Source organism: Peromyscus maniculatus, chromosome 16 (genome assembly GCF_049852395.1).
Source record: "Peromyscus maniculatus bairdii isolate BWxNUB_F1_BW_parent chromosome 16, HU_Pman_BW_mat_3.1, whole genome shotgun sequence".
Taxonomy (NCBI): Eukaryota; Metazoa; Chordata; class Mammalia; order Rodentia; family Cricetidae; genus Peromyscus; species Peromyscus maniculatus.
Window position 1 is genome coordinate 20,385,371 of NC_134867.1, and position 27,101 is coordinate 20,412,471.

Sequence of the window (27,101 nt, forward strand, 5' to 3'; positions counted from 1 at the left end):
AGTATTTCCTCATAGTTCTGTAGGCGATGGCTAAGACCATGGAGCCACAGGACCTGGTTTCCACAGAAGCCTATCTCCTTGGCTTGCAGCCTGGTCCTGATTAGATTCTCATATGACCTTTCTTCTGTGCTTGAGCTCTCTGATGTCGCTCCATATTATTGCAGGACAATAAGCCTGTCTGATGGGGGACCCAGCCTCATGACCTTATGACCTTACTCAACAAAATCACCTCCCTATAAGCCCTGTCTCTAAACACAACCACGTTACAGGATATGGCTCCAAGGAATGACTTGGAAAGGACACAACTCACACCATTATTCAACATGTTCTTCAAAGAAACAATTCATGTATGTGACGGTTAATCTCCATTGACAACATGACAGGATCAAGGATCACCTAGGAGATGAACCTGTGGGCTGGTCTTCAGGCTGTTTCCAGAGAGGTTTCAATGAGACAGAGGGCATTTCCCTGGATGTGCATCGTACCACCCCACAGACTATGGTCCTGGACAAGAAAAAAAGGAAGAGCTACACACAAACATCCATCTCTTTCTGCTTCTGTACTGCCCATGAAATGTCACCAGCTGCCTCTCTCCTGCCACCCCAGCTAGATCTATTCTGCGGCCACAGCTTCCCCGCTGCTGGTACTGTGCCCTCCAGCTGTGGGCTTGAGACGTTGCTTTTATCACTGCAATGGGAGACAGTAACTATTACAATATTTAAGCAGATTCAGCTTTTAGCCGATAACAGGCAATCCGTGTTATTTGTATTGAAGTTGAATGTGTGAGAAGAGGGCCTCTCTTTATTTAAAAACAATAAGCTTTATGAGCCAGGGCATTGGTATTTAAGCTCAGTGTTCTGTAGGCAATGGAAGAAAAGGAAGGAAACACGTTCTTGGAGGAGCTGAGATGAGGTCTGGGACGGCGGACAGCAAAAGGTGGGCGGGGCTCAAGAATACAATCTTCAATGGGGAAACTGATTAACTAGCAAACTTCTCCACCAAGTGAAATAATCTAGGCAACAGCATAAGGACTCTCTGAGTAGCCATGAGAAATATGAGACATAAAATGCTGGTTGATCAGCAAGGATCGGATTGTTGCTGAACACGTCTGATGGCCAGTTCCAGCTTGGAGCCACCTGGTTACAGATGGGGGATCTTTTTCTTGAAGAATGATTTATGTTCCCTCTCCTCCCTTAAAGAATTTCCTGACCCTGGTTCAGAACATCCAGGGGAGTTTGTACAGGGAAGCTTCTGCTAAGTCATGAAGAAACCAACCTCTGAACACTCCTGACCATGAATGCTGGTATACTGACCACATTAAGAGAATCTCTAAAGTGCGTATTAACACACATACCCCCCAAACTCCCCCCCCCTCTCTCTCTCACACACACACACACACACACACACACACACACACACACACACACCATCAAGTTTAAACTGGAATAGATGTCAGATTTGGTAGACCTTCCATTGAAGATTCAGAGAAGCATATGGAGCTCAGTGCTTCCAGTATTAACTCAGGAGGGATTGTGTGTTGGTAAGAACAAGGAATAGAAACTAGTCCAGCAAAGACCTCAAAGATTTTTGTCCCTAGCCAGATGTAAAAAACAAAAAACAAAACAAAACAAACAAACAAACAAACAAAAAACCACTTTGCTTTTGTAGCAGACAGAGGCCAGGAATACACAAGGAGCCCCTGGTTCCTGCTCTGTTCTCCGTACTCTGCAGATGAGCAGTGGTGGCACTATAAAGGATGACACGATTCCAGCTGAGCAGCACCTGGGCAGGTCGAGAGTGGGTCAAATGGACGGAGCAGCCTGCCTTCCCAGGCCTCCTCCAGCCTCTGCCATCAGTCCTGTGAAAATTCCCTAGAGTAGCAGCTTGGCGGTGCTCCATCCCTGGGACCCTCTCCAGTGACATGGGAGCTCTGTCTTCTTCCTTTCTTTAAAACTCCCATCTACAACCCTAGAACAAACTCCCTCCTAAACCTCCCCTCCCAGCTCCTTTCTTTGAATTTGAGAAATAAGAACCCAGAGCTATTAATTCAGTAGAAGTTTTGTTTGACTGTGACCTTGCGGCACCCTAACTCCTGAGTTAAAGCCTACCTGAAGCTAGGATGCCTCTGTTCTACAGAAGGACCTCCAGCCCCCACTTTTCCTGTGTCAGTGTGATACAGAACAACCCCCCTTTTCTTCACAGGAATGGAGGCTCTCAGTGGTCCTGATGCTCTTACTTGTGAACTGCTTGATTTTCTAGAGCGTTTTATTCTGTTCCTAGTCCTAATTTGTTTGAGGCTCATTATGGCAGAAAAGTTAATAATTAGTTTTCAAATGAGTCCACTTGGTGTTATAAGCATCCTAACCAACTGCACTATCTATTAGACTAAATTAATCCCTTGGTTGGTCTATTCACCTCCTAAGAGTATCTATGGGGGTTAAATGTAATTCTCAATCGGTTGTATCATTATGTCATATTGATTGTTCTTTCTCATTAAACAAAGCGTTCTTTTAAATTTAGAGCAACAGTATAAGGATAATAGATATGTATTTTCTCTTTTAAATGAAGGGCTGTGAGGTAGACATCTTAATATACTAGTTTTTCACATACAGAGGCTGGAAAAGCTAAATGTCTCTGGCATCCTTTGTCCCAACTGGATTAGCTATTCTCCATCTAAAATAGTAGATATCTATAGTCCTTAATCGAACAAATTGTCAGTCAGATCACTCTGTGCTTCCTGCTTGCAAAAGGTTGTCTTGTGTAGCATACCCCATTCATCTATAAGGTTTTTGATGTCTTCGTAGAAAAGCTCAGTTCAAAGCAGGACATCAAATAACCACCGGCCTTAGTGTCTTTTGGCAAGGTGGTCCTTGATAATGTCTAATATATTTTCTAACAAATTCCAAGTGATGAAATGGTGCAAGGACTGCCTTTCACATCTTATTCTTAGTAAAAAAAAAAAAAGGACTCGACACACAGACCACATAGAAAAAAAAAAAACAAAACCAAAAGAACAGAAACAAACAAACAAACAAACAAAACGCTATCAAACTAGATGCTAAAGGGGTCCAACAGCTATTTGTGCATAACGTTTTCTCCATTTCACACTATTCTATTCTACACTCAAGAATAAAGGATGAGGTTTCACTAGGATCGCTTAGTTGTGTGGCGCCTGGAAGACGATCGGGAGTTCCGACTAATTCTGAGTGTAATCTTAAACAGGGAAACATTTGCTAGCAGGGTCCTGGGCGGATACTTCAGCTCTGGCAGTACTCACTGCAGAGGGAAAGCAAGCCAGGGAGGTGGCCTTCAGGAGCCTGCAGAACTGCCGCGTTCCAGGCGGGCCGCCCTCCCGCCGCCAGAGCCCAGGCCCCGCCCCACTCGGCCGGCCCCGCCCTCCCAGACCACGCCCCACCCGCCAGGCCCGGCTAAGTCCAGTGAGGCCCCGCCCCGTGAGGCCCCGCCCTAGGTCGTCAGGCCCCGCCCTGCCCCGCCTCCTTCCTGCGAGCCTGGCTTGTCTTGGTGATTCCTCCCGGCGCGCTCTACCAGCCTTCCGGTCTCGGCACCCTGGGCTGCGCAGCCATGGCTCAGCACTTCTCCCTGGCCGCCTGCGACGTGGTGGGCTTCGACCTTGACCACACCCTGTGCCGCTATAACCTGCCCGAGAGTGCCCGGGTGAGTGGCGCGGGCAGCACCGAGCGCACCGCCTCCACGGCGGCTGCGCAGCGTCGTAGGTTCCCCCGGGCGCTGGGCGGAAGTGTGTTGGTGGGGCCCGGCGGGGACAGAGGAGGAAACCTGGGGCAGAAGATAGCACCCGATGGAGCACGGGAACCGGCTTCTAGGGCACTGGAAAGACTGGGCCGGGGGCTTTGGGTGTCATTTGCTGACCCTAGGCCCCGGTATTTCTTTCCAATTCCTCTGGGCACCCGCTGATTGGGTACGGCCACTTCTGGAAAACGTGGCTGCACCTTTCCTTTTGCACGGCCGAATAATCACCTGTCAGAGTTTAAGCACTGCAATTAGGGAAGAGGCTGCGTAACAATATTGTGAGAAACACCGTCCGAAAAGTCATTCAAGTCTTAGCCCTACTTTGGTCTTTATCAAGAGAAGAAAAACGAGCGTTTATTGTGCACCCTACTACTTGCTCTGTGCATTTTAAATAAAGTTGTAATCTCAACGGAATCTGGTTGTCACCAGGGACTTAGTTAGGGACACAGAAATGAACCACTCACGGGAGGGGGCGGGCAGCAGCCTGTGAGCAGAAAGGTGGTGTAAAGTTCTTTTCCATCCTCGTAGTGGAGGGCAGTCTTTGCTGTCTTGCTGCATGCCGCTGCCTGTGCTGGAGGCCCCACTTCACGGTGTCTCTCTTCTTCATGCAGGGGTCTCAGGTTAAATACCGTTTCCTTATGAAGCCACCCCCAGCCCTTCCCTTCCCACCTGTGAACTGTATCATGTCACCACCTCCAGTTTTCCTGAAAATTTAACCTCACCAAACACTCACCGGAAGGGTTTTTTTGTTTGTTTTTCGAGACAGGGTTTCCTTGTGTAGCTTTGCGCCTTTCCTGGAACTCACTCGGTAGCCCAGGCTGGCCTTGAACTCACGGAAATCCACCTGGCTCTGCCTCCCGAGTGCTGGGATTAAAGGCGTGCGCCACCACCGCCCAGCAGAAGGTTTTAACATTTCCCGGGTGCTCTTTGGAACCCTCCCCCAGGAGCCCAGTCTTCTTAGCATCAGGTTGATGGACAGTGTTTTCTGTGTCCCGCGAGTTAGCACTGAGCACCTTGGGCTCGGTAAATTATGATGTGGTTGGAGGCAAAGGACTTTAGTAACTGAGTATGACACAGTCACTTTTTTCTGTTTTGATATGTGTGTGTGTGGGAGTGTGGGGGGGGTGATATGCGTGTATGTGTAGGTGGCCTACACACGTGGAAGTCAAAGGTCAATGTCATGTGTCTTCCTCTCCTGCTCTCCACCTTACCTTTTGAGACAGTGACTCCGTGAACATGGAAATCCCCACTTCGGCTAGACTGGCTGGCCAGCAAGCCCTTTGGAGATGTCTGTCCCTGCGTTCCCCTCCCCCCCCCTTGGGATTATGGATTCACATAGCCACGATTTTAATATGGAGTCTGCTTATGTGGATAAGTTGAACTTGTCTTAGTTACTTTTCTGATTGCTGTGACCAAACCCCTGACAAGAAGCAACTTAAGGAAGGATTTAATTTGGTTCACTGTTTCTAGGGTTTCAGTCCATCCTGGCCATGAGGGCAGAGCAGCAGGAAACTGAGGCAGCTGGTCACATTGTATCATCAGTCAGCAAGCAGAGAGAGAAATGTTGGTGCTCTGCTGGCAGGGTGTGTGTGTGTGTGTGTGTGTGTGTGTGTGTGTGTGTGTGTGTACGCGCGCGTACATGATGTGTTATCTCCTTCCACCATGGGGGATCTGGGAATTGAACTCGGGTTGTCAGACTTGGCTGCAAGCACCTCTACCCACCAAGCCTTTTTTTCCAATCCCTCCAGTTTATTTTTTATAACAGAGTCTCTTCACTGAACCTGGAGCCTAGCTCATTTTTTCAGCTAGGCTGGCTGGCTGAGGAGCTCTGAGGAATCCTGTCTCTGCCACTCTATGCTAAGGTTACAGGTGTTTGTATGCCAAGTGCTGTAGCTACTGAGCCATCTCCCAACCCCTCTACCGGCTTTTTATTCCACTTTCATTCAGTCTTCATTCAGAGTAGGTTGTACCTCCCCAGCAAAATCTCTGTGGAAACACCCTCAAAGACAGCCATAGAGGTCTGTCTCCTAGGTGGTTTCAAGATCCAAGTTGACAAGATTAGCTGGAGCAGCATCACAGCCCCTCTGGAGAATCCCTAACCACAGGGCACAAAACGGTTAAGTCCTTAGCAAATCCTGATATCGTTGGGTCCCTCCGCACGCATGATACTGAGGCTTGAGTTCTCATGTCTCACGCCCAGGCACTCTTAAACTGCAGAGGAGAGGCCTAGGGCAAGGTGTCCACGTGGAGTTGGAACTGGAAGGTGGCAGGTGAAAGGGGCATGCAGGGAACAGCAGAGGTAGGTGTTCAGAAAGTGGGAACCGCAGAGGCTTGGAGAGGACTCGGGGATGTTCTCGGTGCGGCATTTAACGAGTGCATGGGATTTTGCAAATGTGCATCTGTATGTGTCCCTTCTCCCAGGGCTGCAGGGACAGCATCCCAGAGGACATGACGCTTGACACCTGTGTCCTTTGGGCTTGCGGACTGAAAGGTCAGGTGACACCCACTCACCAGTTTTGGGAGAATGGGGTGTCTGACACTGAGACTGTGCCCCATCTGAAGGAGTAGCCACACACCAATCTTTCCAGAGTTAACCAAGAGCAGCTCTGTCTCTCCAGGTCTTCTAATTCACTTTTGTAAGCTGGAAATCTGAACTAATTTGAAACCTTCCCATTTCGGGACATTGCCTCATTTTCCAACACAGCAGGATCATAGGGTTGCCAGGTTGAGCAAATTAAAACACAGAGCACACAGTTCAATTTGAATTTCAAATTACGGAAGCATTCCTGGTTTTTATGAACACCCCAACTATTACATGGAACATGGTTATCAGGAAAAAAAAAAAAACCTATTTGCTATTAATCTAACATTTGGATTTAATTTGTCACTCTTTATTTGGCAGATTCTAGTGGAAGCCAAACCTGTGTTGGTGGCTGGCAGGATAGGCATATTTATACAGTGGAAACGGGCAGGTGTTACAGTCAGTCATGGTGTTGGTTTATAGTTAACACAGGACCGATGGCAATAGCAAATGCTTCCGTTGAATTTGCCTGTGTGCCAAGTACTTCTCTAAGCCTTACGTCTGTTAACCCCAGGCTGGCAGTCGACCCTGCAGGCAGGATCGCCACAGATACACTGTCACTGCTCGGAGTGGTTACTTTGAACCTTGCTGTGACTCAGTACATTTTAAAAAAATTTTTCAACTTGTATGTCTGTGGTTCCCAGGCTTCAAGAATCCTGCAGGGGCTGAGCCTGGTGGAGCACATGCTTCTTAATCCCGGTATTAGAGAGGCAGAGGCTGGTGGGTCTGTCTAGCTTCAGGCCAGCCAGGGCTACATAGTGAGATCCTACTTTAAAAGGGGGGGGGGATGAATCATAAGAACCCACCAGGGCCTCTCTCTGAGAGTCTAGTGACTTTAGGAGGCAGCACCCATTCTGAATCACCTCCGTGATGTAGAACTGTTGATAAATAGTGTGACCTGGATGAGGGTCACACTGCACTAGACGGGAGTCACACTCGGTGTTTTGAATCAGCATTTAGACAGAGAGCAGCTCTCTTTGACAGAAGTCTTTGTTTCCTCCATTCTCATGTCCGAGCACCCAGCCCCCACCACCCCAGCTACTGCCGAGTACAGGCCCCTCGGTGCCTACACCTGCCTGGTTCTCCATGTCCCTGGGTTCACCAGCTCTGCCCTGTCTGCTAGGTGGTGATGAATCACTGCACTTGGCTCACAGATTCAGCCAACCAACAAGTTCTGGAGAACCGCTTTCTCTGACCCCCAGTGCTCCAGTTACAAATGGGTGTCATGCCCAGATTTTACGTGGGTGCTGGGGATTTGAACTCAGGTCCCCACGCTTACGCAGCAGGCACTTCGCCCACTGAGTCCTCTCCCCAGCATCAAGCTGCTTATTAAATATGGGTATTTTAATTTAAAAAAAAAAAAAAGCTGTTGAGAAATCAGGTCTGTGAACAATGAGAGCTTTGGTTTAACCTGTGCTGGCTTCCAAAGGCTTCCCGCCTCCTTTGTGCTTTATTCTTTGCACAGACAGATCAGAGGCTCCTGTGTCTGATAGAGGCCTCGTGTTTCCTCCTAACTCATCTGCCTGGCTTGATGTATCTCACTGAGTCTCCTGTCAGTCCAGGCCTTTGTTAGCACTGATGGACCAAAGCGAGAGCTAAGGATTGAATGGCCAGCGTGCTTATTGTCCTGGTGATAGTCTAGTAGCTACAGAGCATTGCCAGGTCTTACTGATGAGTGCCAATCCATTAGGACCTGGGTGTAAGATGATTCCTGTCTTTGGTTGTGTGGTTGTGTACTCAGGGTACAATTTCAGGACTCTTTGGGACTGACCAACTCGCCTGGGAAGGGGATTAATCAGCGGCAGAACTTCACCGTTATGGATAGTGCCCTGCTCCCTGGCCCCATCAGCGACCCCATTAGGTTTCCAGGTGTATGAAATGAAGAATGAATAGTGGACTTCATGGTTAATCTCTCTCTTTGCTTCCCTTCTTTGCAGCTCATTTACAACAGCTTTGCGCAGTTCTTAGTCAAGGAGAAGGGGTATGATGAGGAGTCGCTCACTCTGACACCAGAGGACTGGGATTTCTGGTAAGTCCCCCAGCCCCTCTTGCTACATCCCCTGTGGCCCTTAATGGTTGCTGGTAAAATCTTCGTGCTTACCCTTCTGTGAAGGTAAAAGATGAAATGGAGTCAAAGAACAAAATAACTTCTGGGCTAAAAGTCCTGTGTTTAATGAGTTAAAGCCTTTTGTACTTTAAACATGTCTAGACTTTATTTAATATGAAAATAAGCTTTCAGCTTGTGGCTACTTGTAGGATATTAATATGTAGTTTCAGTCAGTCCTAGGAGGCTGAGAAGTTATCAAGAACTAAAATTTATATCTATACGAAAAAGTTTGTTTTGTTATTCAGAACCATGAAAGAGGAGTCATCATGTTTAAGTGACTGAATTGGGGCATTTGAATAAATATTCCTTCCTCGTTCTTTTGTTCATCCCTTCCTGATTTATGATTCTTAACTTCATACAGGATGTTCTTTGTCTTTCGACCTCTAAACAACAACAAAAAAAAGCAAAAAAAGCTTCATCAACTTAAATTGTTCAGCTTAGACAGGTGTGGTAGCCTATGCATGCAGGTGTGAATGTAGTTCCAGCTACCTAAGGCCTGAGGGAGAAGGAGGCCAGTCAGGGTTAGCGGGGCAGCATGCAAAGTCCTGGTCTCTTAGGTGAACTAGGACTGGGAAGATGGCTCAGTCAGTATACTGCAAGCGGGAGGACCTGGGTTTAGTCCTCCTGAGCCCACAGAAGCAAAAGGAGCCGGGTGCCTCCCAAGGCTCAGGGATCAGTGCAAAAGGAGGATGGAAAGATTCTAAGAGGTAAAGGTGGTGAATGGCTGCAAGGGAACCTTTCAGGACACAATAGAGTGGCCGCACATACCAACTCACAGAGGATGTGACAGCATGCACAAATCCTGGGTGAGCTCACGCCCAACCAAATCCAAGTATGGAGCAGGGCGATGGGCACCAAATCCCACCTTAGCTGAGGCACTGTTAACAATGGATGGCTACTGGGAAGAAGGTCAGTTTTCTTCAAGGATGGGACATTGAGAGGCTACCCAGGTACCAGCAGAAGGCTCTCTACCCAGCCGAATACATGGACTCCGGACAACAACAACAGCAGCAAGACAACATAGACAGGAAGTTGGGAGCAGATAATAGAGAGGATGGGGGAAGACTTGGAGCTCTTGGAATTTGGAGTGTGATCAAAGCACATGGCACATATACAAAATTCTCGAGAGAAAGGGGCGTGGAAGGAAGGCAGAACAGATCTGAACGCATCTGAGTGCAGTGACGTCTCTGTAACCCCAGCATTAGGGAGGCAGAGACAGGGACCCGGGGCCTTGCCATCCAGTCCGCCCAGCCAACTGGGGAGCTCCAGCTTCAGTGAGAGAGACTGTTGAAAAGAAAGGTGGGGAGACGGAAGGATGCCTCGTGTCGACCTCTGGCTGCCCCTACACACAGGCACACTCGTGTGAACACACATGAAAGTATGTATACAAACAGACACACAAATTCAGAAAATAACCACCTGGTGTATAATTAATGATCATAAAATAATTTATAATCCATAAAATGCAGAATGAGCATGCATTGAGCATCCCTCTGAGATTTGTTTGTCTTTTGATATTTCCTTTCTGTCCTGGGAAGTAACAGAAAGCTCTTGCCATGTGAAGTGATTGTTTCTAGGCGTTTTACTGTGAGTTGTGAATGCAAGTAAATAGTGCCCAGTTGCCCTTTCATTTCATTTAGCCTGTCAGCCATTGTGCTGTTTAGCTATTATTGTTCATAACAGCAAATCTATACATTTTATCCAGGTCTCAGTGTTTGACCTTCTTTTGCTGGTTTTCAATAATATACCTTACCCAGAGGGTAAGTTTTTATAAGTAGAACTATACGGAGGTTTGTTCAAAATAACGTAGAAAATGCCCTGGCAAAGAGGTTAGCTTGAGCATTGTACGTGAGTGTGGATGTATAAATTCCTGTGCATCTTTCTGTCTGTGTGTGTTTTAAGTTTGTGTGTGTGTGTGTGTGTGTGTGTGTGTGTGTGTGTGTGTGTGTGTGTGTGTATATGCATGCATGCGTGTGTGTGAAGGTCTGGGGTCAACTTTCAGGAGTCTGTTCTCTCTTCCACCATGGATCTGGGCATTGAACTCGGGTTGTCAGCTTTTACCCACCATGTCGCCTGCCCACATGTCTTAGATAATGGAAAACATTTTATATTTTAACAAGGTACAGGATAATCTTCATTTAATATATTTTCTTTTGAGTCGTGTCTTTTTTGGCAAAAGCCTAAAGACTTTATGAGCTGAACATACCACCCTGTGCCTCCTGGCACTTTTTCTTATGTACCTGTTTTTAAGTGATACTCAATTTTATAATTCCTGAATGTTCTCTCTCATTGATAAACGTGTTCTTCGTATAGGTGTGGAGGAAATCTCTTTTAACATTGTAACATTTAATGGTGCAGATTTTTCTCTGAGGTTCACTAAATGCATGAGCTGGTTGATAATCAGACTTTTCCATTTTAGTTGCAAGGGTTTGGCATTGGATCTGGAAGATGGCACCTTCGTCAAACTTGCAGCCGATGGCACTGTGCTCAGGTAATCCAAGGTCATTGTGGTCAGAGTCTTACTCCTTCCAGGGTACTTTATGACTAGTGTATTGTCCTTAAGCTACAAGATAAGGTTATTATTTTAGTCAATCAGATGGAGGGTAGTAGCTCTGAATTACTTTTCACTTCTTAGAAATATTTGCAGCAAATACAATAGAAATGGCATGCCTTGTGACATTGCCTACCCTTTTTTCTTTTTTTTTTTTTAAAGATCGTGGATATTTTACTGTTCCTCTTTTATTAGGTACTTAGAATAGCATCAGAGATCCTTTGATAAAGAAGATACAGATGGCTACTGAGTAGGGGTTGATGGTCTGGGTATACCCTGTCAGGCCGTGGTCTGTGTATACCCCGCCAGGCCATACTTGTTTCCCTTATGCATGCTCTTGTGGACCTCATCAGCCCCACGCCCTGGTTTCCTTTCCGTTCCACCTTTCTGAGTGCATGCAGGCCTCACAGGGGTTGATCAGGGTATGGGAAACAGTCAGTAGCTGCTGTCACTACTGAGTCTCTGGGCAAGCACCGTGGAGTGAAGATCTATTTCCCACCTCGTGCTAACAGTGTAGACACACCAGCATGGCCGTGCAGATGTGCTGTTACTATTTATACCCAGTTGGTCAGAGACAAAGAAGACTCACTATAGGACCCCTGTAAATACTCCCTCTTTTGATACTTCTGATACATCACTTGCTCTGTAATCAGGGCGCATCCATATTTCTCCCAGGTTCTCCCCTAAGGTACTTCTAAAAGGAGTAGGTATGGCCTTATCTCTTATATTTTTGTAATTTATTTGCCTGGTTTTTTCAGGCAACTAGGGAGTGTGTTTATCTGTTTGCAGTATGTAAATACTACATCTGTTGCCTTTAAGTCTGTGGTAAGCTTAGTAGTGTTCTTGGCAGTCTTCACTCATTCTCTAGTTGTTAATATCTGTCTGTCTGTCTGCTTGTCGGTCTGAATTTGTCTCTGTCTCTCTGAATTCAATTTCTGAAAAACCTGAAGTTTCTCTTGCACGCTTTCTCTCCTTGATGGCTTCTTTCACCCCACACAGTGGAGTCTGGTCTGCTCATGTGTTTCCCTAGGGTCCCTCCATCTTGACATAGCATTCTGAAGGGTCAGCCTCTAAAGAAAAGAACTCCACGTGTGTTCTTTGTTCTTCCTTCATTTCTTCATTTTCCCATCAAAATGAAATACACTGTGTGTTAACATAATGAGCTATTTAAAATATCACCTATCCACTTATCTGCATGGTGAGAGTCCCATAACAAGGCTCTAATGGAGAAAAGCAGATTTCTAGCTATTTCTTCATCCTGTCTGGCACATTTCTGTGTGCTTCTAGTGTGTTTTTTGATCCAATGTATGTGGCCTTTTGTGTGGTAGGTTGTCCATTCTTGTCCCCACAAGCCCTTGGTGCCAGGTGCCCGTGGCTCCTGGGGACCTGATGTGGTTCATCTTCTAACCTGCTGTTCCTCACCGCTGCCTACGTCACCCTCCCCACTGTCTACATGGTTGTCTCCTCATTGTTCCAGTTGACTGTATTTTTCTCTTGCTTTGTGTGTGTGCCATTGAGGATAGAATCCAGGGCCCACACATGCTAGGCGAGTTCCCTGCCACCAATCCACATCCCCAATGCTTTCCTTAAGTTTTCCAGAATGGCTTTGAACTGTGGCCCTCTGGATCTGGCATTCCAGGCATGTACCACAACACCAGCTTTGCCTTATCTTTTGATGACTCCACAGCTTCTCTAGGCAAGGGCAGAGGCTGCTGCAGCAATGGCCTCACATAGGGCAGCTCCTCGTCACTTGCGAGTGGATGGACTAAAAGGGGAAGAGCCACAGCTGTGGTGGAGACCCCAGAGCATCCAGACAATGATCTTTGAACTCACCTACTCTTCCTTGTGTTACTTAGGCAAGTCTTTTCTATCTCAAGTGCCTAGTATCTTGGTTGCTGTACTATAACCATAAAGTGCTTCTAGAATCCCAGACCAGATGAGATCAACCCAGTGAACACCAAATATGCAAAAGGAAAGACAGTGGTTGGCATGGTGGCCCACGGGCAGCACTCGGGTGGCTGAGGCAGGAGGATCACAAGTTTGAGGCCAGCCTGGGCTATGGAGGGATGGGGATCGGGATTCTCAGTGTTATCAAAGAGGCAATCGAGGAGCTACCAGTGAGCACCACAGTCCTCCCCAACAGGGCCAGCCACGGTACCAGGATGATGACTCCGGAGGCGCTGGCGGAGGCCTATGGCAAGAAGAACTGGAGGCACTGTGCGACAGACAAGCACTGTGCTGCGTCAAACGTCGACATTCCCTGCTGCTCAGGTAGGACACAAAGAACAGCCTGTGTCCCTCTGGCCAAGCAAGGTGTCCAGAGGAATGGCCTTGCCTTTATAGCATCAATAGTGTTTTTTAAGTGTGTCTGGTTTGGTCTGGCATGGGGTCAGGGTGGGCTTCCCACGTTTTTCCCTGCTGTACAGAGGTTCCATTGAAGCTCCTTTTACCCGGGTTTGTTCTGGAAGGAAAAGATTACCCTGAAGACCATATATCTCTTAGCTGGGCTGGGTTCTTTGTGTGGCAGCTACATGCTCCACCCTCAGTTTCTGTCTTCCAGGTCTTCTTATTTCCACTGTCTGGCCACTCCTGTTTCCTAGACCCTGCTTCCTCACTGACAGCCCTGTCTCCTGCCTCTGGTTTTTATTTTAAAATGATTCCACCCATTCTTCTCAAGTCTACAAAGAGCTTTGCTAAAGCAAAATGTGAAGCAGTATTCCAGAAATTATTTACTGACATAGGTATTAATAAGTCTTAGGCCTCCTGAAGGCCTCTCCACTGTCTCAATAAACCAAATCAGGAAAAGCCAGGTTTAATGAGTAAAGTGCTCCCAGGTGATTCCCCACCTCCCACCCCGACCTGGCAGCCACGGAGAGGAGACTGGGACAAGACCGGAAGAACCACCTGTCTGTTTTTGGGGGATGCCCCTTATACACCCTGTGGGAGTGGTCTTGAGCCTCTCTGGGGAAGGAGCTGTGTTTGGCAGGCTTTGAAGGGGTGGGTTTAGGGAAAGAAATGGAGATGGGAGTTGAGGTGGGTCTTCCCTCAGACTCCTTACAAACAGGTATGCCTGGATTGATTTGGTGGGGGTAAGATCTTTTTTTTTAATGGACAGGAAGTCCTCATTAAAATCACGCTGTTTCTCTGTTCTCTCTGCCTTAACCCTGTGTTCCTTCTACCACACTGTAGTGTTAAATTGCACCTGTTTCCTTTCAGACACGTGGTAACCTGAAAATAGTTAACATTTATTTGTTGTATATTTGCCTTCTTTGGGGATGTTTTGTTTAAATCTTTCTGGTGAGTTGAAAGTATTAGAAGATATGAGTGTTTTTTGACAAAATAAGTGTGTAAAAAAAAGACAGTACCTTAGAGTTCAGTATAGGATGCTTTTGTGCATCTCAGTCGAAAGCTTTCTTCCCAAGTAATGATAATGAACTGCTGTCTCGGACTGGGATTATTGCTCACGGTAGAGTGTGCCTAGTATGTGTCAAGTTATACATTCAATTCCCAGTGACAAAAAGCCCTGTTAAGTAAGTTCTTCCCTTTTCCAAGGAAAGCTAGACATATAGCTAAGTGTTTCACTTTCACTTGGAAATTCATTCAAAATCTGGAATATTTTTTAAGATAAAATAGTCCCTAGCTATGAGAAAGAGCTGGTACTGTTAGGACAGGTTTGTATTTTCACTGCTTTCCCACCAGAGGGCACTGTTTCTTTGAAGTGATAGCTCCTGTAAGCATCTTGGTGGTTGGTGATTTTGGAATTGGTCTCATCTTACCTGGTTCATGGAGCAGAGCTGCCATCCAGAGTGCAGAGCCTGGGATGTCGACTGTGATACACAGTGAAGGCCTGTCTCTTCTAAGAAATAAAACAGTTTAAGTGCACACAGAGGAGGATGTCAGATCTGGAGCTGGAGTTACAGGTGTTTGGTTGAAACCACCATGAGTGCTGGGATCTAAGCTCCGGTCTACTGGATGAACACTGCTTGTTCCTAACCACTGAGCCTTCTTTCATCCCACAAATATAATTGTATAAGTGTAGAGAAGGATGAAGGGGAAAAGGTCCAATGGTTCCATAACGCAATTAGACTATGCTTATATTAAAATACAATTAGAGCATATGGTTGGTAAAGTTAAATATTATATAAATACGGAACAGTGAGCTCCAGATTTCCCTGAGATTTCTGGGGAGAACGGAGGTTGAGGTGTCCACTTCACTTGCATGTTAGTTGATTTGACCACCTGGGCCACGTGACTCCAGGGCCTTGGGAGAAAGCACGTGACTCTGCCCTGTCTTTTGTGTGATGCTGCTCAGCAGCACTGCTGGAGTCAGATGTGACGGGGACCAGCAGAAGTGTGGCCCGGGACATGGAAATCCAAAGGTGACAGGTGTCCCAAGGAAGGGCTTGGATATAATTTACGCCAAGACCAGACAAAATAAACCTTAGTCCTTTCCTCCCAAGAGACCCTGGAATGTACTTGCCCATACTCCTGAGATTTTCTGACTCAGGCCACCTTCACTCACATGACATGACTTTTATTCTTGTCATTACTCTGGCTGTTCTCAAGTTTTCCTGTTTGTCTAAAATGGCATAAAAATTGAATACAGTATTCTCTATGCATTCATCAGCACAAGTGTTAGGGCAACTTCTAGGGAACATTTCATGGGACTCTAATGTCAAATTATTTAACTGTTTTGAAATGTAACATTAAGACATATTGTGGCTTCTTCATATTGCATTTTATAGTAATATTATATTGTCTTGGGGTTATATATTATTTTGCAACTGGAATATGTTTTAATAAAATGCTTGACTTACAGATGTCCTGTTCCAGCTTTCTTTTAGTGTAGAGCATCAACATTCCTCAACAGATAAGGACGGGGACTGGAGAGATGGCTCAGCAGTTAAGAGCACTTATTCTGGCCGAGGACCTGGTTCACGTCACATGCCAGGTTACAACGGTCTCTAACTCCAGTTCCAGGGGCTCTGACACCCTGTTCTGGCCTCCACAGACACCAGGCACCCATGTAGTGCATATACACATGCAAATTAAACACTCAGGCACACTCAATAAAAAGAAAAAAATAAATTAAATAAACCTTTAAAATATGAAAAAAAGGATAACCTGTAGTAATGCTAATTTGAATTGAAATAGGTTTTTCACTGGAATTACTATGGACAGTTCTCTCCATATCCGGCAGACAGTGCCAGTGTGTGCTGCATTGTTCAAGGACAGGTGTAACACAAGTAAAACGTCCCCAAAATAAAAAATGGAAAAGGATAGGGAAGACCTAACTTCAGTCCCCAGAACTCACATTTAAAAACCCTGGCATGGTGCCACCTACACTCGTAATCCCAGTACTTGGAGGCGGAAACACGTGGAATCCTGGTGTCCTCTGGCCAGTCAGCCTGGCCTACGTGACAAGTTCCAGGCCAGTGACTGACCCTGTCTTACAAACATGTGGTGGCTGGTGCCTGAGGAATGACACCGGCTGTCGCCTGGCCTCCACTCCAGACCCACAGCACACACTCACACATCTTGCCCCACCCCCAGCACACAGGGTAGCCTGTAGTGGAGGCTTTTCAGACAAGGTTTTTCTCTTTTCCGCGAGCAGGAAGCATTGATTTTTTTTTTCTGTTTGTTTGTTTTAGGCAAGTGTTACTTCTATGATAACTACTTCGACCTGCCAGGCGCTCTTCTGTGTGCCAAGGTGGTGGACTCTTTAACAAAGGTGAGCGGGCACTCAGTTTTAAAACACTGCAGTTGGTCCTAAGGAAGAGGCGTTAATTACGTGTAACTTTCGAGTGGAGATTTCACTTGGTTTTCTTTGGGTGGTTTCAGGGTGACTAGGGAAGCAAACATGGTGAATTTGGTCAAAAATGGTTTTGGAAAAGTAAATAACAGCACCCTTTAAAAAAATGTTTGGTTAGGCAAAAGTCACCCTCTTCCCCAGTAGGGGGTGTGAAAGTCTAGAGAAAGGGAACAGAAGACAGGCTCTGGACCAATATTTTCTTGCTTTCATTAGCAGATCAAGAAAAAAAAAAGTACAGATAATTAAAAATTCCGTGTGTTTATGTATTCTAAATATCAAACCAGGAAAACGAAGCAGGTTTTTTTTTTAATTAATCATTTGCTTTGTGACTGTTCAGATGAAATGAATCTCTAGTTTGACAAGTTAAACTTAGGACCTATGACTATAACTCAGTTTGTGTGTCAGCATTACTTTTCTTTTTGCAGCCATTGCATTTGAAAACCACAATTCAGTGCATAAGTGACTTATTATTGAAATGACAATTACCGTCAAGCATTCATGAAAGTTTCCATTGAGCAGGAGAGGTTTTTGGTTTGGTTTGGGTGCTGGGGATTTTACCCGGGGCCTAGAGTATGCGAGGACATCACCATTGAGGTAGATCCCCATCATTGCGCTTTTTATCAGCACAAAGTGGAGTCTGTCTCTTAACTGACAACAATGGAGGGGGGGGGGGGAGAAAGTATCAAGTCTTCTCCTCCCCTCCAGACCTGGAGATCAGATCCAGATCCTTCCACTTCCAGGCAAGGGCTGTACTGCTGAACTTGACCCCAGTTCATCAGCCTGTAGTATCTTGTAGTGTGCGTAACTATATATAAATATCTGATAATCTTTTTTGTATAGAAAGTAGACACTGTTGATGTTTCTATGAAGCAAAAGGCTGTAGAGTTGTGTATTTGAGTGCAAATTGTTTTACCAGCTTGGAAAGTTCTCCATGAAATGATTGACATTGCAGACTTAGCACCTTCCTCCTGCTCCTGCAGTGAGTTACTGCTCTGCATGTGGAGTGCAGGTTAATGGACAGTGAGTTCTGAACTACCCTGCTTCGGGCCCTGCTGCTACCATCATGTATGAAGTAGCACGTTCAGCCAGTTCAGAAGCTAGAGCACTTGGTACATTTCTTGTATGTTTAAGGATTCTATACCTTTAGGCTGTATGAGTGGACATTTTTACCTTCTTTGGGCTACACGAACTGCATTAATACTTAGTGATGTTTATTTATTTATGTGTTGACTTGTAGCAGTGATATTTGAGAAACATTTCTGTATTGATCTGTCATGTTCTCTGAAACCCGAACTCCTACCTTAGAGTCAGTAGACGTAATTATTTGCTGTAGCTTACCAACTCTGCTTAGGAACAGAATGACGGCACTTGTTACATTTGGAAATTTCTTTTTTTAGCAGAACAGAGGTCAAAAAACATTTGATTTTTGGAAGGATGTAGTTGCTGGTATACAACACAATTTTAAAATGTCAGCCTTTAAGGGTGAGTAACCTGAGGAGGGGCTTTCCTGGTAGAGGTTTGTTAAACGCCCGCCCCGTGTCTGCTGAGTTGGATAGACACTCCCTCTCTTGCTCTGCTCCCCACTTGGGATTTGCTCTGATAAAAATGTTTACAGTTAGTTCTGGTACCTGTCTGTATTCATTCTGCTTTATGGTTGTAGCTGTCCGAAGTCTCAGCCAGTCTGTTCCTCTGCCTTCACGTGCTCCCAGTGCAGCTCTCCTGGGCTGGAGGATGCTCCCTCAAATGAAGGTCCCAGTCCTTATGTCGCAGCTTAGTAACGGGAGCTGGTGACAGCTGTAACCCTCGGTGCAGTAGTGACGGAGAGACCAAGCACCCGCTGGTAGAATTTCCATTCTCTTGGTTTAAGGAACAGGAGTGGCTGACCCAGATTGGGGCCAGAGTTACTGCCAACCCCAAGCTAGGGCTTTTTGGTCTCCTCTGCAGGTTTACAGAGTCTTACTCCAAGTGTCAATAGCCTTTATGTTACCCTGACTGAGTCAGACTGGCTTGGTTAACAAGTGGGCTGATGGATTCAGCAGGATTTTAAGTTTTGAAATATGTTGCCTTTTGATTGACACCCCAAGATTACATGCCTTCCTTTCAGTAAATCAAGCTATCAAAATAATTCTAAATATTATGACTAAAATGTGCTAAGTCCATAAATAATAATTGCAGGATATTTGTTCCAATTTGATATTTCTCTGACACCTTCTTCTCTCCCGCCAAGACAAAACAGTGTTTTAAAGTGATGTTGGTATATGTTTATTTCCCTGTGTCTACTGATCAGCCTTGGTCCTGGCTCAGAGTGGCTTTTTTTTTTTTTTTTTAATTCATAGTACATGGTGTGTGCCGTGCCCATCCTGACAAAGGGACAAACCCATGACAACTGTGAAGTCACCCTCTGCTTCATTATTTTCTCATTAGCTTTATCCAAGGAAAAGCGTGGTTTGTTGCTTTGAAGTAAACTCAGCGTAGAAGGAAGATCTATTCATGACATTTTATTGCTTTATAATAACAAGTAGATTGCGTACTCCGTGCTTGAATAAGTGAGGTACAGCTCAACAGTTTTAAACAGTAATATAAAAATACAGTACAGAGCATAAATAAATAATGTCTTTTCATTTCTAGTCTGATTTTGAAACCTTCAATGTTAATTATGCTTTCACTGGAATGGAAAGCATCCCATGCTAATGTTCTGTAAGGCCCTAAAATCATTTTACAGAGATGCAGCCGAATTAAATCAGAGTGATCACACTGTGTGGCAGACAGCAGACTAGGTCAGACATCTGTTTCCAAGTTGCACCAGGTATGTGGACTTTCCACAATTGCAGAAAAGCTCGAAAAACTTGTGGCAAAGCACCATGTAGTTCAAATTCATGTTAATATGTTAGTTTGGTTTCTTATGCAAGCTTCAAAAAGTGTGCATGCACCTGTGCATTTGGATTTATCTTGATGAAAGGGGCTATATGAGCCTTAGAGTGATGCACCATCAGAAATATCCTAGGGTATACAGTGTCATTTAAATTTGAATATTCAAGTATTCAAATAATATAAAATTATGTGATACTTCCTGCATGTTTCTTAGAAGTTCTCATATTAATTATTAAAAACAGGCTTTTAAAAAATGCTGCATTTCTGAAATGAAATTTATGGTGAGTTGGAACCTTATTTCTGTTTTTGTGAGGTTTTTGTTTTTTTTTTTAACTTATGGTAAAAATTATGTAAAAGGGGAATTCACAGAAACCCACATGGGCTTTGGGGTTGCTGAGTGCTCAGGAGAGTCCTCACATAGTCACCATTGCTGCTCACTTTTCCAGGAGGAAACTCGGTCTCGGAGTGCATTTTAGAAAATTTCAATTGTTCACATTACTTTTTAGCCTACCTCCATATGCATCTCCAGGGTGGACGTAATGGCGCTGGGGGGAAAGCCTTTCCAAGCAGAGGATTTATATGAGCTTGGTATTCAGTGCTCACATGGGAGCCACTAGGAATCCTGAGAAGGAGGAGTGGACGTATTCAGAGGAGTAGAGACCATTTGACTCTGCATTGGGTAGCTGGAGCCACACCTGGTCGTTTTCTGTGAGCTCCATGACTGCGCTCCCTGAAGCCTGATCTAGGTAGCCTTTGCTGTACTCATCATATGTGTACATTGTGGGGGTGCCGTTCTTATACAGGCCTACCCACACGTGCGTCCCCTTCACGTGCACGTGATAGGAGAAGTAGTATACCCCGGGGATCTTACAGGTAAAGATTCCAGTCCTTGGGTCATAATGCTGCTGCCTGTTAGACAAGATCTCATCAAATGGGATGGGGGCACCCACTGCTGGGTAAGCTTTGGAGAGGATGGCAGTAAAAGCAGACACGGGCATCCCTGTTACTCCATGGTTAGCACTGACCAGCGGCGTCCCAGGGAGCCTGGGCCTTTGGCCTGCCTTTGTGAAACCATCGGGCATGACTCCTTGGCCAGGGGGGCCTGGGGGCCCCGGGGGACCTGGGAGACCAGGCTCTCCACTGTGTCCTCTTGGTCCAGGAGGGCCGGGAGGACCAGTGGGTCCACTGAGGCCTTTAGTTGCTATACCAGCTGGACCAGGAGGACCTGGGTTTCCAGGGACCCCCTTAGATCCAGGGAATCCTGGGGTACCTGGTGGCCCAATGGGACCTCTGCCACCTGGAATTCCAGGTTCACCTCTGGGACCTGCCTCACCATTGTGTCCAGGCAGTCCCTTAGCTCCTGCAGGGCCAACAGGACCTTGGAGACCAGGGGGTCCTCTCACTCCAGGATCACCTTTGGGGCCTGGTAACCCTGGGTTACCCTTAGCACCATTGAGACCTGGCTCCCCAGGGTACCCTGTTTTTCCATCTAACCCAGGGGGACCCCTTGCTCCTCTAGCCCCAGGTGGCCCTACAGGCCCAACTGGACCTGCCTCTCCTTTAGCACCTGGGATACCATGGTTCCCTGGGATTCCTTTTGGTCCTTGGGGTCCCATATTCCCAGGGGGTCCAGTCAGACCTGCCTCCCCAGGATGACCCGCTGGACCTTGTTCACCTTTGGCACCTGGGGCCCCAGGAAGACCAGCAGGTCCCCTTTGTCCCCTCAAACCTGGCAAGCCTGGTTTTCCAAAGCCAGGAGCTCCTGGAGGCCCAGCTATTCCTGGAGCTCCTGGGTGGCCTTTTTCTCCTGGGATGCCCGGCTGACCTGGGGCTCCAGTGGCTCCTGGCTTCCCAACGCCTTCTCGTCCTTGTTTCCCAGGAGGCCCTTGGGGACCCGGTGGACCTGACGGTCCCCTTTCCCCTGGGAAGCCCCGGTCACCTTTGGTTCCCGGCTGCCCTGGAAAACCATTCTCTCCTCTTCTTCCCACCCCAGGAGGGCCAGGGGGTCCTGTGGGACCCTGAGGGCCTGGAAGACCCCTCTCACCTGGACGGCCAGGAGCACCATATCCTGTTTCCCCTTTCTGTCCATTCGCACCAGGGGCTCCTGGTGTCCCCTTTTCTCCAGGAAAGCCCCTGGGTCCTGGGGCCCCTGTAAGTCCCTGCTGTCCAGGTTTTCCCGACACAGAGATCCCAGCTGGGCCAGGGATTCCGGGAGGTCCTGGAGGGCCCCGAGGTCCTGGTAAGCCAGCTGGTCCAATGTCTCCTTTGTGTCCATATGGTCCTCTCTCCCCTGGTTTGCCTGGCAGGCCTGGCAGGCCTGGCTTCCCAGTGGTTGATATTCCTGGTGGTCCTGGCAACCCTGGCTCTCCTTGGAGCCCAGGGCTTCCATAGCCTGGCTTTCCTGGAGGTCCTGAGGGACCTGGGTGTCCTCGGGGTCCAGGTGGGCCTGGTGGACCAGGAATGCCTTGCTCTCCTCTTACTGGGATTCCTGTAAGACACAGCAACATACCACTCAACATCAGCATCATTAAACGCAACCAGAGGGCAGAGTGCGGTAATCCTGCATCCTAGAAAAATCTTCCACACAACCATCTTCAATGGGGCTGGGGGTGGCTTCACAAAGCCACAGCTACCATGCCTCTTTCATCCTAATGAGGCAATGTAAATAAACTGGATTGAGGAATCCCTCTAAGGTAAACATAGCATGGAGGTGGGTTGATGGCGTTTGTCGTAGGAAGATCATCTAGTTAGGAAGGTAAGGAAAGAAAAGGAAGAACTAAGCAGTCTAGCCTCACTTGGGTTATTCTCTGAGGGAGACAGGAGAGGCTTAGACCTGATCAGCGTGTCCTACGGAACAGCTTAGACCTAGACTCTTTGTCAAACTCAGTATATACTTGGGCTTTTGTTCTCCTTTACTGACCTAAAATTGAAGCAAAGCATGGCAGGACTAGACAAAATGCATTGATAAGGCACATAGAATAGTTTCAAAGTGATGTTCAAAATATAGTAAATGTAGTGGCTTAATCTCATAACGCTGTGGATTCATTTAACCAGAACATTTTCCTGGTGTGCTATTCTTCAGTAGCCCCTTACTCAGTGCCTATGACAGAACCAGAGACGGTGGTGGAGCACAGAATGAGACCTGCCTCAGGGATAAAGTGTGATGGTTACTGTAAGAAGCCCACGGAGTGGTGGGATCTAGCCTGCAGTGTAGACACTACCCTATGCCATGAAGACAATGCTTGTTTGTGCCTATTGCCGGTAATTATTGTAAATGTCACACAAAGTGTTTTATTTTTTCAGAGAAATTAAATGTAACTAGTAAAGACGACAATAAAATGGCAGGTGAATTTTTAAAATATTTACTTGTATAATTTTTATGTAAGTTATTTTATATAAGTTCCCAGAAACCTTTAGATTTTTGTACTGTTGAAAAGCAGTTCATAGTAGTAATGCTGATTTAGCAGATGTGACAGTAGATTGGTCAAAACTGTAAAAATGATGTTTAACTGTGATCTACTTATTTATCGTGTGTGTGTGTGTGTGTGTGTGTGTGTGTGTGTGTGTGTGTGTGTGTGTGTGTTCCTAGATCTCAAAACCAGAACCTTCGTGCGAGATGAGTGCTTACCACTGAGTTAAACTCCTAATCATATATCTATCACTTTTTACCTTTTACTATGGTAAACTCTTAAGACTTTAATGGTTTGAAAAGTCAAAATGGAGACTAGGGGATATTTATTAACAATTATAAATGATCTTTGATAACATTTTTAAGAATATCATTCCCTTTAGCCGTAAGTTATTAGTATGCAAGTACATTAATTTTTTAAAAAAATCTCTCCTGTTAGATCTTTGGCCTTAAAGAGCAGTCAACCAACAGTAGTTACTAACATTCTCAAAGATGACTCCTGAAAGTAACTTTGGTGTACGTCCATGATAGTGTGTATACACTTTCACACACAAAAGAAAACTGATAAGTAAATAAGGGATTTGTAATGGCTTGGAGTAAAATAGCATAGTTTTCAAATGCAGAATTTACCTCGGCATCCAATTATCAGGTTCATCTTTATACAAAAAAAAAAATTGTCATGGATCATGGAAATATGTTGTACTGTTAAAACAAAGGGGGCAAACTCATCTTACTGGAAAGGATAGCACCAGACACTGTTGGAAACTTGACCTCCAGTGACAGGGTGATGATCTCTGTAGCCTGGACTGTTGCTGTTAGGATCCTAACCTCTCAGTGCAAGAAAGAGTCTGGCTTCTGTAGTATTGGGGGGATAGCCATCAGTTTGTAGTCTAGAAAAGTCAGATTAGGGAGCACCATCCCTCAGGACCAGCAGCTACCTTCTGAGAAGGTTCTAAGAGTCCGCAGGCTGCACCGTGGGTGGAGTAGTCTCCCTACTACACAACTGACTGAGCTTCAGCTCTTCTCTCCGTCAGCCTGTGCTGAGCAGATTTGCCCAGAGACTACATAGGAACCCTCTGGGTTAGGCATGTGTGTTTGTCAGATTTGCCCAGAGACTACATAGGAACCCTCTGGGTTAGGCATGTGTGTTTGTCAGATTTGCCCAAAGACTACATCAAACCCTCTGGGTTAGGCGTGTGTGTTTGTTAGAGGGCGCTGATGCCTGGCAGTGGGTGGGATTTCTGTTCATTATCGGAAAGAGACCAAGGTGGTTTAATAGTTAAAATAGAGCTTCTCTGCTTTATATCTGTTAAGGTATTTCCATCGTTCTGTAGGAACAATAGGATGAAGAGCAGTATGTTTAGGTGGGAAGACAGGGACATGTTTAACCTTCTAACAGTGGTGTTTGTTTTTAATCCAGTACTTTTTGTGCTGAACAGTCTGAATTTGGTCAAAGTGCCAAACCCATTTCTGCCTGTTGGCATTTCAAACTACACTCGCTGCTTTAAGTGGAGTAACTTTGTCTTCTATTCCTTCCTCCTAGCTTTTATCTTTTCCTCAATTTATATATGTTATCAGACAGTCAAGTGTATCTCTCATACTTTTTGAATATTAAGCTGCCTTTCATGAAATGCTTAATTCTTTTAAAAAGACATTCTTAAACATTTGATTTTTTTTTTCAAAATGTTTCTCTCTAAAACTGTACCATTTAAAAATTACAACATATGCCTTTGCTCTATGCAGGGCAAATTATATGAATAAAGTGAAAAATACTGTGGAAAATGAAATTTGGAAACAGTTTGTATTATCAGTAGTCATCGTGTCTAAATCTGTTAGGTAGAATTAGCAAAGATATGGCCTGATGGTTGTCCTTCTTGGACAATGTCATGTTATTTCACATGTACTGTCTCAGGTTCCTTCATAGTAACAAAGCCAGTAGGTGAGGTTAGATTCCAGAGGAAAGATCACATGTCTCAGGCTATCCCAGTAGAGAAGCAGAAGAGAAAGCAGTGCGTAGATGTATAATAGACGTACACACTCGGCAGACGTAGACACATTTACCCTTCACAGCAGCCCTTGGCACTCTGAGCTCACACAGCACTTAGCAGTTAGTTATGTCTGGACATTCAGATGTCCAGTTAGTAAGTTAGTATGAGAATTGTTACTTTCTTTGCCCGTTAGGTTTATTGAGGGCTGTCTCGTTTTATTTGATGCCAGTTTTCTTTAATATCTGCAGGTTTGGGTTTTTTAAGTAAACGTTTAAGTAATTAGATACATAAAATTCCTAGTCTATGAAATTGTTTTTAGTTTAAACTAACTTAATTTTATTGAATTCATATTTCTAGATTCTGGGTAATTAGTTAATTGTATCAAAACATCATTTGAAAGGGGGACAAAGCTGGTTCCATACATAGCCTTTGATATTTCTCAGGTGTGTCTTTCTCTTCTGCCAACTCTCTAGGAATATTATCTTTCTATAAAGACTTGTCTCTTCCACACATCAGTTTGTTGTAGTAACTTGAGCTGACCAAGAATTTAAAATAGAAGAACAGACTGTAAAGTATTTTGCTAAGGAGATCATCATTAATATTTGAAAACACTAGCCCTCTGGTTAGAAGAGCAGAATGTGCAGCTGAGTTTACCTTTACTCTTTATGGAGTATGGGATGAAGAACTGTGTCTTGTGGTTGCCAAGTGGGCCCTTTATGCCTGTGGGAGTTTGGTATCGCTCGGCATAAAACACTCCATGGGCTGAGGTCAAGGATGTTAGCAGCAGAAAGGCTATTTGTGGCAGCATATTTTCAGACGGATTCTGCAAAACAGAAGAGAGTGATTATACATAGCCCCATACCTGACATTTATTTTTGTGATGTTCTGCAGATTGATTTGTTATATAGTTCTCTTTTTTATGACTGACCTTTTACATTTTGAATATATTGCATAAAATAACAGGAAAGTTTTTGTTAAATGAATATACATGTCTTGCTAGTTTTCAAATGCAAATAGATGCTGCATTCAAATAATACTCTAAAAATAAAATGACCCCCACCAAATAATCTCATTACTAGATGACTGTATTAAATGATCCAGAATCTTTGACATAACTAACCTGAAATAGCTAAAACTTTCAAGATACATTGAAATTCACATTAAGGCAAATTTGTACAGTCCTTTTTATTAGCATATCTTAAGTAGATAATTACAAACGAACCTGTCTGGGTGCCTTTTGGTAGAAAGCCACCTTTTAAAATCATGCACACATAGACACAAAGATGTCTGTAATTGACTGAAGTATGTTTCCAAGCCACCTGACAGGGACGTCTCCCAGTGATCCTTGGTCTAGACTTACCTGGTGCTAGGAGTTTCTGCAGATGTATGGGCAGCTTTCCTGGTTCCTCTGCCCGGTGAGCAGTGGATGATGTCCTTGCACAGCTGCCCTGGGGTATTTATACTGTTTTTTTTTCCCACTTATTGAATGAGGTTACCCTGAGCTTAAGCTCCACCCCTCAGGGGTGGTAAGCACTAATTATGGAGGAGAGTGCTATTGGGCAGGCATACAAAGTCAGGCTGGGTCCTCTTCTCCTTGTTTGTTTGTTTGTTTTCTTGAAAAATAAACTTTTTGTCTTCAATATATATTAATAGCTTTAACTGTGCACCATTTTTTTTTTCCTGTATTTCACTTTAGGAGTTCTGACCCCAGTGTTGATTCATGATGGAATGATGATTTGCCCTTTTTATTTTTAAAAAGTACATTCTTGTGTTATTTGATTGAAAATATTTGGTAGGAAAATATGAGAGTTATTTTAGGGAGAATATGGATTTAAATCATCATGGTAATCTTTCAGTTATTAGAAAAAAAAAAAGGTTTTATAAAAGTAGCTGACCCGAATTTTTGCTCATTTGAGGGGCTTAAACTAAAGGGAAATGGTGAAAATGTAAGTAGACTGTTTTGCATATCAGGATTTTAGGGCAAGCTTTTAGAGGCTAATACAGGGAAACGATA

General features: G+C 45.1%; 2 protein-coding genes across 6 annotated transcripts in view; one reads left to right on the forward strand and one right to left on the reverse strand.

Annotated features, from left to right (window-relative positions):
- Nucleotides 1-3,483: 3,483 nt before the first annotated feature.
- Nucleotides 3,484-27,101, forward strand: part of Nt5dc1 (5'-nucleotidase domain containing 1) — a 115,366-nt gene continuing 91,748 nt past the window's right edge. Inside the window, exons 1-6 of one of the 4 annotated variants that reach the window (XM_016002803.3) lie at nucleotides 3,484-3,675; nucleotides 8,287-8,378; nucleotides 10,876-10,947; nucleotides 13,151-13,278; nucleotides 16,659-16,738; nucleotides 18,220-18,301. In XM_016002803.3, coding sequence (XP_015858289.2) covers nucleotides 3,583-3,675; nucleotides 8,287-8,378; nucleotides 10,876-10,947; nucleotides 13,151-13,278; nucleotides 16,659-16,738; nucleotides 18,220-18,301 — 547 coding nt within the window. In that variant the 5' untranslated portion in view covers nucleotides 3,484-3,582. Of the gene's footprint in view, nucleotides 3,676-8,286; nucleotides 8,379-10,875; nucleotides 10,948-13,150; nucleotides 13,279-16,658; nucleotides 16,739-18,216; nucleotides 18,302-27,101 lie in introns of all 4 variants that reach the window. The other 3 variants (XM_016002802.3, XM_076552443.1, XM_076552442.1) reach the window with 3 other exon arrangements.
- Nucleotides 19,117-27,101, reverse strand: part of Col10a1 (collagen type X alpha 1 chain) — a 33,777-nt gene continuing 25,792 nt past the window's right edge. Inside the window, exons 1-3 of one of the 2 annotated variants that reach the window (XM_076552440.1) lie at nucleotides 26,448-26,532; nucleotides 25,742-25,910; nucleotides 19,118-22,178 (exon numbers count right to left, since the gene is read on the reverse strand). In XM_076552440.1, the coding sequence (XP_076408555.1) occupies nucleotides 20,290-22,178; nucleotides 25,742-25,895 (2,043 nt within the window). In that variant the 5' untranslated portion in view covers nucleotides 25,896-25,910; nucleotides 26,448-26,532 and the 3' untranslated portion in view covers nucleotides 19,118-20,289. Of the gene's footprint in view, nucleotides 22,179-25,741; nucleotides 25,911-26,447; nucleotides 26,533-27,101 lie in introns of those variants that run through there. The other variant, XM_076552441.1, reaches the window with a different exon arrangement.